Source organism: Esox lucius, chromosome 17 (assembly GCF_011004845.1).
Source record: "Esox lucius isolate fEsoLuc1 chromosome 17, fEsoLuc1.pri, whole genome shotgun sequence".
NCBI lineage: Eukaryota > Metazoa > Chordata > Actinopteri > Esociformes > Esocidae > Esox > Esox lucius.
Genome location: NC_047585.1, coordinates 27,936,559 through 27,949,019, shown reverse-complemented (window position 1 = coordinate 27,949,019; position 12,461 = coordinate 27,936,559). Strand labels below are relative to the sequence as shown.

The 12,461-nt window shown below is 43.4% G+C and overlaps 1 protein-coding gene across 1 annotated transcript in view; it reads right to left on the bottom strand.

The window, feature by feature from the left end:
* LOC105017226 (FYVE, RhoGEF and PH domain-containing protein 5) overlaps positions 1-12,461 on the bottom strand; it is a 32,131-nt gene that overhangs the window by 17,096 nt on the left and 2,574 nt on the right. The window contains exons 2-5 of the mRNA XM_034287013.1: positions 7,496-10,400; positions 434-593; positions 260-318; positions 97-127 (exon numbers count right to left, since the gene is read on the bottom strand). Coding sequence (XP_034142904.1) covers positions 97-127; positions 260-318; positions 434-593; positions 7,496-10,400 — 3,155 coding nt within the window. The remainder of the gene's footprint in view (positions 1-96; positions 128-259; positions 319-433; positions 594-7,495; positions 10,401-12,461) is intronic.

Genomic DNA, 12,461 nt, shown 5'->3' with positions numbered 1-12,461 from the left:
AGCTTTTATTAGCAGGCAATTCATAAACTTCATCTTGAAACGATTTCCTTTGCTTCTGGCCAATTATTTTGTTTAGAACAGTTTACAACAACTTACCTCCTGGAGAAGCTTGAGGGCTTTTACATGTCTGAAGATAGAGAAATAAAGGCAGCCAATATTTAGATATACATTAAATTATAGGCTATTAAGGTGAAACAACCAATTGAAATATAACAGATTTGCTGCTGATCATTAGTGTTGCAGTATTCTGGTCACTCACAATCTCTCCGTGTCCACCAGCTCTTTGGCAATGTAGAAGGCTCTGGAACGACCGTCGGTCTGCACAGAGCAACATAATGCTCAAGTAATATACCATAATAACATAGTCATCATAATTCCAAAGCAATATTGTATCTTAAAATATTTTAGTAGTCTAAAAGGTTTTAAATGTCACCTGTCTGTCGTAAGTGCTCTCAGCTCCTCCCCCCTCCTCCTCCTCTTCAGAAGTGCGCCCTTGGTCCTCTTCCCCCACTCCCCTTTTCTCCTCCTTAACCTCTGACCCCCATGGCGGACCAGCAGCAAGGGAGCACACGTTGTAGGCTTCTGTATAGGCACTGAAGAGACAGGAGTAAAACCTTGACAATAATGTATTTCACTAGTCAACACACACACACACAGACCATAGTAAACCATGACAGGTTTGTCAAAGTCATTTTTGAAAAATGACTGGTAGTTACAAGGAGAGCAAGAGGAACGAAGAGGTGAGACAAGAGGAAGTAGAAGAGGACAGCAAGGGAGTGGGTGACAGAGAAATGAGAAACCATCTATAGACAGGAGGAGACATAAGAAGCTAAAGAGAGAAATGAGAAACCATCTATAGACAGGAGGAGACATAAGAAGCTACAGAGAGAAATGAGAAACCATCTATAGACAGGAGGAGACATAAGAAATTACAGAGATAAATGAGAAACCATCTATAGACAGGAGGAGACATAAGAAACTACAGAGAGAAATGAGAAACCATCTATAGACAGGAGGAGACATAAGAAACTACAGAGAGAAATGAGAAACCATCTATAGACAGGAGGAGACATAAGAAGCTACAGAGAGAAATGAGAAACCATCTATAGACAGGAGGAGACATAAGAAACTACAGAGAGAAATGAGAAACCATCTATAGACAGGAGGAGACATAAGAAGCTACAGAGAGAAATGAGAAACCATCTATAGACAGGAGGAGACATAAGAAACTACAGAGAGAAATGAGAAACCATCTATAGACAGGAGGAGACATAAGAAACTACAGAGAGAAATGAGAAACCATCTATAGACAGGAGGAGACATAAGAAACTACAGAGAGAAATGAGAAACCATCTATAGACAGGAGGAGACATAAGAAACTACAGAGAGAAATGAGAAAGACAGAGAATGAGAGACAAGCAGAGAGGAGAGAAGGTATAGAAAGAGAGACCCATATTACATGGCCTACAGTGGGATCTTTCTAGAGATGATCCACATCTCAGGGAATTAGAGCAACTTTACAAATCACCAGACATGTCGACATCAGAAATAATATTGTGTGAAACAAAGTGACAGAACTGCCCAAGATTAACTACTTAAATTACAGAGTAATTTCCCTAGACTATTATGAATTTAAGAGTGAGAGGAGAAAGAAAAGTGAGAGGACAGGGAAAGGAAAAGAGAGAGAAGAGAAAAGCAAGACAAGAGAGAAGAGAGAGGAAAAATAAGAGAGAGGAGAAATAAAGCAGCAAGGGAGCACACGTTGTAGGCTTCTGTATAGGCACTGAAGAGACAGGAGTAAAACCTTGACAATAATGTATTTCACTAGTCAACACACACACACACACACAGACCATAGTAAACCATGACAGGTTTGTCAAAGTCATTTTTGAAAAATGACTGGTAGTTACAAGGAGAGCAAGAGGAACGAAGAGGTGAGACAAGAGGAAGTAGAAGAGGACAGCAAGGGAGTGGGTGACAGAGAAATGAGAAACCATCTATAGACAGGAGGAGACATAAGAAGCTAAAGAGAGAAATGAGAAACCATCTATACACAGGAGGAGACATAAGAAACTACAGAGAGAAATGAGAAACCATCTATAGACAGGAGGAGACATAAGAAACTACAGAGAGAAATGAGAAAGACAGAGAATGAGAGACAAGCAGAGAGGAGAGAAAATATAGAAAGAGGGAGGCAGTATTCATATCAATCTGAGATATTACTATCCAAACAACATTTACAGGGAGGCATTATGAAGCTGTAATTAATCTGACAGGCAGTGGTTGAAAGACCAGACACTGACTGTAACATAAATCCTATGAATCATACATTCATACGAAGTTGGGACACAGTGAGACAAAGCTTGTCCCCAACAAAGGTCCATTTTCAAACCGTACAGAGGGCTGGTAATGCATCTTCACAGAAAAGCAACATGTCTGAGCAATGGAAAGGAGGACCAATCAACCGCAGAGTGATCTCTGACAGGGCATGGTGTAGCGAACTGAGCCTTCCGCCATGATGAATGGCTCATGAATCTCAAAGGCTCTCTAAGGACACAGATGAAAAACAACTCGCCCAAGAAGAGAACAATGACGTTGTCAGAACAATGTTTTAAGATTCCATCTGACGACTCTATCAAGCTGTATGGCGTTTCAATCCCTAAAGTTTTTATCTACAAAACCACAACATGAAGTCTTACCTTCAAACCACATAGTTTATATAAAGTCGATATTTTCGCCACATCATTTGGCTCTTAGGCAGAGCTGTTCCACTCATCTCTCAAATCTGTGAGATGTGTGACAAATCTCTAAATTGACTTCACATGCCTCCTTGTAAATATACTGCCATATAATAGCAAGGCTATATGGAGAACCATCAGACAGATGGATAGCGAGTGTAGGAAAATGTCTGCTTAATGACTTCAATGTAAATGTAGCATGAACGTGGAATTATGAGAACAGACACCACGTCTTAAGTGTGGGGAGAAACCAATAAACCTTCCAGAGTGCCTCCAGCGACATAACCGTAGCCAGTCCAAGGCCTGGGCCTGGCGTCAGTTGGGAGGCATTTCTAACAGACGCCCTTCTGCTGGGAGTCGGGCTGGATATGCTCATCACTGCTGCTCAATGGGGAGTATATGATAATGCTCTAATGACAACACATCCTTGAGTTAGCAGTGTAACCAGCCCCCGGTGCTTCTTATTGCTGTTATAGACGTTAGTGTTTCACTGCAGGCTCCAATGGGTTTTAACACCATTGGAATGTATATTACGTTTCCATTCTCCAATAGCCAGAAAAGGGAATTAAATTACCCATAATAATGAATGATGTGTCGTTCCACTATGACAATGAGAGTATAGCATAGAGTAATACATTTCCACATAATACTACTGGAGCATATCACACCCAATGGAACTGACTGGGACTTTTCATCCTCCAAATCATCTCACACCAGAAACACTTCTTAATCTCAGAATGTTATAACTACCATCTTCAGGCAACTTAAGGCAATAGCATCACAGTCTCTGCAGACCCTGTGCTATAATGTTTTGTGATAGCCAAAGGCTAAATTTACTGTGGCATATTACAAAAGGAGATAACAAATGACTCTTCCAGCTCCCCTGGGCTTTTTGTAAAGCTTCCTCCTGCTGGTAGTGGGAGTGTGAGCAGCCGCTGGTCAATAACTTCAAATATAGCAGGTTAGCCTTTTTCCTCATGAATCTTGTTCTGAAGGCAAATCTGCCCTAAAGGAAAAAAATATGTTATAGGTTGACAAAGGGAGCTTTGTCACCAAACAGAAGGTGAGATACAAAAGGGTTATTATTTAAGTTCTTAACTGTGTTCAATTTACAAAACACTTGAAACAATATATGAATATACACACTCACCTAAAGGATTATTAGGAACACCATACTAATACTGTGTTTGACCCCCTTTCGCCTTCAGAACTGCCTTAATTCTACGTGGCATTGATTCAACAAGGTGCTGAAAGCATTCTTTAGAAATGTTGGCTCATATTGATAGGATAGCATCTTGCAGTTGATGGAGATTTGTGGGATGCACATCCAGGGCACGAAGCTCCCGTTCCACCACATCCCAAAGATGCTCTATTGGGTTGAGATCTGGTGACTGTGGGGGCAATTTCAGTACAGTGAACTCATTGTCATGTTCAAGAAACCAATTTGAAATTATTCAAGCTTTGTGACATGGTGCATTATCCTGCTGGAAGTAGCCATCAGAGGATGGGTACATGGTGGTCATAAAGGGATGGACATGGTCAGAAACAATGCTCAGGTAGGCCATGGCATTTAAACGATGCCCAATTGGCACTAAGGGGCCTAAAGTGTGCCAAGAAAACATCCCCCACACCATTACACCACCATCACCAGCCTGCCCAGTGGTAACAAGGCATGATGGATCCATGTTCTCATTCTGTTTACGCCAAATTCTGACTCTACCATCTGAATGTCTCAACAGAAATCGAGACTCATCAGACCAGGCAACATTCTTCAACTGTCCAATTTTGGTGAGCTCGTGCAAATTGTAGCCTCTTTTCCTATTTGTAGTGGAGATGAGTGGTACCCGGTGGGGTCCTTCTGCTGTTGTAGCCCCATCCACCTCAAGGTTGTGCGTGTTGTGGCTTCACAATGCTTTGCTGCATACCTTGGTTGTAACAAGTGTTTATTTCAGTCAAAGTTGCTCTTCTATCAGCTTGAATCCGTCGGCCCATTCTCCTCTGACCTCTAGCATCAACAGGCATTTTCGCCCACAGGACTGCCGCATATTGGATGTTTTTCCCTTTTTACAACTATCAATATAGGTGACGATAACTGACTTTTTTGTCAAGTGAAAAGACAAGATAATTTTGGAAACCCCTACTCTTTTAGTGTCCAAGGGGTTATGATAAAGCCTACATTATCCCAAAAAAAATGCATGGATGTGTACTTCGAAAATCCACCAGAAATAGATACAATACTGTATAACCATAAACAGTTTTATTTTAGGCTTACTATAACGTAGCTACTGAAGGTTGTAGCCAGTGAAGTTTTTGTCTATCCAGAACAAATCCTAATCCATAATTTGCTTAGACTGTGACACGATTCAAACACGGGACCTACTGTTCACAGGTCACCTTCTCTAACCATTACGCTATTTAACAAAGGGCAGTCAGTCAGTCAGTAAGAAACATTTGCTCTTCTTGGCCGGCCCCACAAAAATGACAAATGCCTGCTATTTACAATAGAGACGGTCAATACAGATTTTCTAGCCCAATACCTTTTTATTGTTTCAACTGCTGAGTCCCTAACAACACCATTTATGTTACCAACTCAAGATTCACAGAGTCCTATGTATCAGGACAACCGGTGCTTCAGAATAGCAAACGTGGCTACCACACAGCAACGCAGGATTACAAAACACACATCATAGAGCACACTGAGATTGCATCTCCCAATCCTGTTTCTGTTTGAATGCCTGCAGGGATGAAGGATGACTCCAAAGTGCTCCAACAATGAATCAATGAGGAAGGTCTGTATAATTGGAGAATAGTGTGAGGACACGGGGGGATGGGTTAATGTCAGCGCAGGAGATGAAACCAGCAGAGTACTATATCAGAAGTGAAGATGTGAGGAGAATCTTTACTGTGGTCTCAGTGTGTCATACCAAAGAGCATCCCCAGCCCTACCTAACATGGTACAGCCTACCATAGGTAGTATCCAAGTAAGAAACACTACAATGTCAAAGACCTGACGTGTGTCTTCCTCAGCGATGCACTCCCTCCTACGTGATTGGATAAACAACCTGACCTGCTCCCTCCCCGCATTTCCAACTCTTCCAGTCCAGTGGCCTTCTGGCCTCATTTTCCATGAAAATCATGTCATGTCCAAAATGACAAATCCCAGGGATGCAATACTGATTACTTGTGATTCCATGGGTAATCCTCAGCTGTGTGTGTGTGTGTGTGTGTGTGTGTGTGTATGTCAGGACAGCAACTGACCCTCGGTTATAAATCCCAGAGGGTGTAGTAAACACTGCATAGTGGACAAAACATGTGCAGAATTCACGAATATTACAAATAGGGGAATCTCTCTAGGTCAGGGGCTGATACAGTGGACACATCACACTACAGTAACCAAAAGGAATTAAAGGGGGGCGGAGTCTCAATGAGACATGGCCCCATATAATGTAATCAAAGTTTAACGTTGGGGGTTTCTCTAGAGTGGTTCCCAACCTTCTCCAGTCAATGTACCACCAACTGAATGCTTGGGAGTACCCCTGTAGTACCCTCTGTAAAGCACTACTAAGCCTATAGTTTCATGAGTGTTCTGAAGTATATCCCGTTTAAAGGCCAGGTACCCACAAAGACCCTAGCTCCCCTGGTTGGGAATCACTGCTCTAAATAATGGTGATTTAATCGTTCCTTTATTTTTGAAATACAGTGCTACATGTGAAAATAAAAGGTTGCAAAAAATAACCACCACCTTTCTATGCTGTTTTAAAACATCTATTTCTATAACATCTATTTCACCTCAATGCTTGATTACCACAAATACAGATAAACCAATTTAATCTGTGAGGTGCAGCAGCCACACCAAACAATTTGTTCTTGAGCCCAACCCAGGATTTAGGGTAAACAGTATCTGTATTTATTGGATAGCAACTGTCATCCAGAAATTTCAAATGGGAAATATTAGAGTTATTTATGAAAGAGAAGACCTATTTTTAATGGCAAAGTTCAGTGCACCCGGGGTACTTTCTACTGTGTGTCATTAAACACAAAGCATGTTGTTGGGATCATTTTTTTAAACAATGGTTACATTGTTTTCTAGCTTAGTTCAGCTGCTAGCTCTCTGTCTCACTGACCACCAAACATTGCCAAATCTGGCTAGCTAGCCAGTTAATATTGTTTCCATAAACTGTGGGTTAACCCGTTAGGTTAACCATGTTATGAATATCTATCATCTATAATAAGCACTACAACATAACTGATAATCTCCTGATTAGAAAGGGATAGTCTGTGTTTACAATCTATTGTGCATTAAACACAGATTGAGATCATTTAGGTTTTCTAAAGTGGTTTGAATAGAGAGTTTTGTTTTTAAAGATGCAGTCTGGGGCTTTTGCGAATGACAAAGAAAACTGGTTAACCTACTAAAAAATAGTTAACCTACTATTCTGGGCTGGAGGGATAATATGTTGTTAAAATGTACTTAATCTATAACCACTATCATATCCCCACTGACCCTCCCCATGACTCTCAGACAGTCACAGCTAAATTCTTGTTTTGCTTATTGCAAAACAACTGTTTCCTTTCCTTTTGACCTTTTCAACAAAAGAATAATCACTGTACGATACTAAACTGTTACCAATAACTTATATGATACTGAAATTAAAACATCTGCTTTGGAGTTTTAATAACAGACAGTGTTATTATAGTTATTCATCTTGAGATCTGTAAAAGTTAAGACTAAAGTATAAACTCAAATTCCCCCATACCTTTCAGGCTCTTGCTCAGGTGACTGAGCTTTGCTCTCAAACCCAGGGAAACTACTCATATCGACGTAACCATCAGTCTCATTGGCAGAGGACAGCACACGACTCGGATGGTCGAAGAAACCTGCAAAGTTCCCAGGTCGTACAGGCCCCCGGGTGGGGATCTGAACATTCTCATAGTCGGAGCTGAGAGTCTGGGCAGGGATGTTCTCGTAGTCTGATGTGTCCGCATTGGGAAAGGAGATGGAGCGGGGTTTAGTGAGCGGGAGAGGAGTGAAGGGTGCATGGGAACGCTCCTCGAATGACTCGACTCGTGCTACACCGCGGTTGAGGAAGGCCACAGAAGCCCTTTTTCTTTTCCCGTCCTTATAGAACAGGAAGGTAGATGGGGAATCCGGAGAGCGTTGGGGCTTACTGACCCGGGACAAGGGCTGCGGAGAGCTGGCCACGCTGTGCTTGTCTAAATCGAGGACATGGTGGCTGGAGGAGGGGATACTGACATCCACTTGGAGCTTACTCTCTGTCTTTCTCCTGAACTTCAGCATCAGGAATCGCTTAAAGGAGGACTTCTTTTTCTTCTGCCTGTCCTGGGAGTCTCCCTCGATAAACAAAGACGGGGAGCTTTTGGTGATGGGCTTCTTGGTGATGTAGGCCAGTTCGAAAGGAGGAGGGATGTCCACCACAGAGGTAGGTGTGGACAGACCACTGGATGGCACAGGGCTTTGCTGGGAGAAGCTTCTAGAAGAGCCCATGACACTGGGCAAGGAGAGGCTGTCCAACCCCATCACCCCCTGGGAGACCTGGTCCTCTCTGTACACACAGAGGGGCAGGTCCCGTCCCTCCATAGAGAAAGAGCGGGGGTACAAGAGAAAGCGATGTGGTTTGCGCAAGCTCTTGCCTCTGGCTGAGTTCAACATGGGGCTGCTGCTCAATGACGGCCCACTCTGGTTCAGTCCCACCACACAGTAGTTCTGAAGGTGAAACTCTGAGCCCGCCTCCTCAAGAACCGTCTCAGGCACGTAACCGGGCACTTTCCCTGACAACGACCGAGACCTGGTCACAATAGACTTCCTGCCAAAATGCAGAACATTTTCTCCCTCTGAGTCGAAGCCGGCCTCTTCATAGACATGCTCGTCGCTCAGGTTGTCTTCTGTGTCTGTGCTCTCATCCAAGTAAGGGACAATGTGGCCGTCTAGATCCTGTTCATCCAGGGTCACATCAGAGGAGTCTGGGGAGAGAAGCTGGCTGTCAGATAACGAGGCCTGGGAGGTGTCTGCGTCCGCTGGCATGGAGATGGAAACAAGCCTAAATCGGGGCTGGTTGTTATTCTGGCTCGGAAAAAACTCTGACGTCTGAACTGTGGGCAGAGTTCTCGGACATGACGAGCTGGTCACGTTCTCCCCCCCGCTGTGGTCATGGTCATCGTCGTCACTGTCGTCTCCGATCTCAACGTAGTCCTCTGAGGAGACACACTCGATCCGGCCCCCAGAGTCATCACACAGCGAGTCATCGTCTCCTATGGCTGCGTACTCACTGGGTTCTGTTGTCTCAGTGGTGACCAGCGGAAACTCCTCTGGTGCATTCTCACTTTCTGCCAGTGCGTGAGCTTTGACTTCCGTGAAGCCCGGCTCTGCATCCACAATGTCCTCAGTTGAGATGTAATAGGGCTCCATGCTGGGGTCCACTGCTTCCTCCTCTTCGTGAAATAACTGTTTTGCTCTAAGATGGCGATCACTTTCTTTCATAATGTACTCAGAAGTAATTGGCTCTTCGTCAATAATGGAATACGGTTTGTACTTTTCTGATCTCTCTTCTGAATGACAAATGACATCATATCCATCGTCGGTCGGTGGGTTACATAGGTTAGGTAAGGATTCTTCTGCTTCTTCCTCAACCTCCCCCTGAAAAGAAGTCACCCCTATGCTGACGACAAGATCTATGGGTTCCTCAGAAAGAGATTGCGTTACTCCGTCCACAGCGCTATCGGCCGCATCTTCTTCCTCGTCTCTTCGGTGCTCGTCCTCCCTTCTCCTCTCCTCTGCAACAATCTCCTCCTCCACCCGCCCACTTTCACAGGGGTGGCGCGCTGCCTCCTCCTCAATCTCCTCCTCCCCTGGCCCACTTTCGTAGGGGTGGCACGCTGCCTCCTCCTCAATCTCCTCCTCCCCCGGCCCACTTTCACAGGGGTGGCGCGCTCCTTCCTCCTCAATCTCCTCCTCCCCTGGCCCACTTTCGTAGGGGTGGCACGCTACCTCCTCATTCTCCTCCTCCCCCGGCCCACTTTCACAGGGGTGGCACGCTGCCTCCTCCTCAACTCCGGGGATGAAGAGGTCACAGACTGACAGTTCGTCGGTGTCGGCCAGAGCCTCGCCCGCATAGCAGCCATCAGCGTCGATGTCATCCGCCACGTCCGTTTCGTTCATCTCCAACAGGTCCTCTGACTTGACTGTGAATCCCATAGAGTCCACCTCCTCATTAAGAATGCCGTCCACTAGCCTCCAGTCCTCCTCTAGCTCTTGCATCCTCTCATCCTCCTTCTCCTCCTGTTCCAAAATCTCTTCACACCCACTCTTGGGTTTGCTGATTCCTGGACTGAGATTGTATGGGTCATACTGAGGTTGCACTGGCTTCTTCTCCTCATCACTCAGAGAATGTGCCGGCTCGTTCTCCTCATCCAGTTCCTGGTCTGAAGGCAGCAGTCCTCCGTTGGTACAACCGTCCTGGTCAATGTGGGAAAGCAGGGAGGTGTCCTGTTTCTCGGGGTCATGTGGCACTTTAGGTTTGGGGGCGATGGGAGGTTTGGGACCCCTGGCTGGGGAGCAGGGCCGGGACATAAGTGGAGAAGACAACTTAAATGTGAAGTGACTCACAAGCTTCGGTTTAGGAGCAAGAGCAGGCTTGTTATAATCTGAAAATAAAAGAAATCCTCATTAGCTCCTACAATCAGAGATTGTTTAGTCAAAACAGAGAGTGGGGTCGGTGTTCTACAGGTTGGGTTAGTGGTAGCCTAACTACGATATCAAGGAAAAATACATGGGGGGAATGCATGGTATTTAATTTCAGGGAATTATAATATCTGGCAGTCTTGACTCAATGTGTTGCTGGACTAATGGCAATATTTTTGTATAGCTAGGATAGCTAGCAAGCAGGCCAGTTTGCAATAATTTAAAATCTGAAACAATAGGCCAGACTGCCAAAAGGACATCAGTGCGTCTTGAAAGAACCTATAAATACGTAATAATATTCTAATATCCAGAATTTGCTCCAACCTATTGGAAGTTAGCAGAATTACAGCAACAGCGCATTTCACTTCTACTTTTGGTTGACCAGATATTTCAAGAAAAAAAACGATTTAGAATTTTTTTTCTTACACTTTACAGTAATTGCATTTTTTACTTAAATGGTTTGTGGAGAGATAACAGCTTGTCTTAGTGACACCAATGGAGGAGAAGAATTGTGCCACTTTTCTATTTGCCCAAAAAAAGACAGTGTAACTAGTACACAAAAGCTCATTAAAAACCATTTGCACTGCACCTTGAGCCAAGACAGACTTAACAATTTGACCATGCTCTCTATTGAAAATCAACTTGCTAAAAAAACACATCATTAGGGACTTTGTTGCTACAAAGAAGTTCAACATTTTGCATTTGGCAGTGGACAATAGAGCTGTCTGCAGAAACCAGGTCCTTTGGGGTAAGACTCAGAGCTCTATTAAGTTTTAACATTTCTGACCAAAAATACACCAATGTATTTATTAGACATATTATATTTTTTCTTATGAAACATTTTCTCTGTCACAAACCAAAATGCATGATAGTCCATGTCCACATTCACTGCATTACGCCTTAAAGGGACAGTTTGATGTATTGTACTCACACAAAAACAGATAGAATTCCAGATACAGTGGATATAAAAAGTCTACACACCCCTGTGAAAATGCCAGGTTTTTGTGATGTAAAAGAATGAGACAAAGATAAATCATGTCAGAACTCTTTTCAATTTTAATGTGACCTGTAATGTGAACAATTCAATTGAAAAACAAACTGAAATCTTAAAAAAAAAAAAAACATACAATAACCTGGTTGCATAAGTGTGCACACCCTCTTATAACTGGGGATGTGGCTGTGTTCAGTATTAACCAATCATATCTAAACTCATGTTAAATAGAAGTCATTACACATCTGCCATCATTTAAAGTGACTCTGATTAATCACAAATGAAGTTCAGCTGTTTTAGTAGGATTTTCCTGACATTTTCTTAGTTGCATCTAAAAGAAAAAGTCATGGTCTGCAGAGCTTCCAAAGCATCAGAGGGATCTCATTATTGATAAATATCAATCAGGAGAAGGATACAAAATAATTTCCAAAGCATTAGATATAACATGGAACACAATGAAGAAAATAGTGGAGAAAATATGGCACAACAGAGACATTACCAAGAACTGGACATCCCTCTAAAATTGATGAAAAGACAAGAAGAACTGGTCAGGGAGGCTTCCAAGAGGAGTTACAGCAATATTAAAGGAACTGCAGGAATTTCTGCCAAGTACTGGCTGTGTGCTACATGTGACAATAATCTTCCGTATTCTTCATATGAATGGGCTATGGGGTAGGGTGGCAAGACGGAAGCCTTTTCTTACAAAGAAAAACATCCAAGCCCGGCTGAAGTTTACAAAAGTCCCCCAAAAGCATGTGGGAAAATGTGTTATGGTCTGATAAAACCAAGGTTGAACGTTTTCGCCATAATTCAAAAAGGTAATTTTGGCGCAAAAACAACACTGCACATCACCCAAAGAACACCATACCCACAGTGAAGCATGGTGGTGGCAGCATCATGCTTTGGGGCTGTTTTTCTTCAGCTGGAACCGGGGCCTTAGTCAGGGTGGAGGGAATTATGAACAGTTCCGAATTCCAGGAAATTTTGGCACAAAACCTTCAGGCGTCTGTTAGAAAGCTGGGGATGAAGAGGA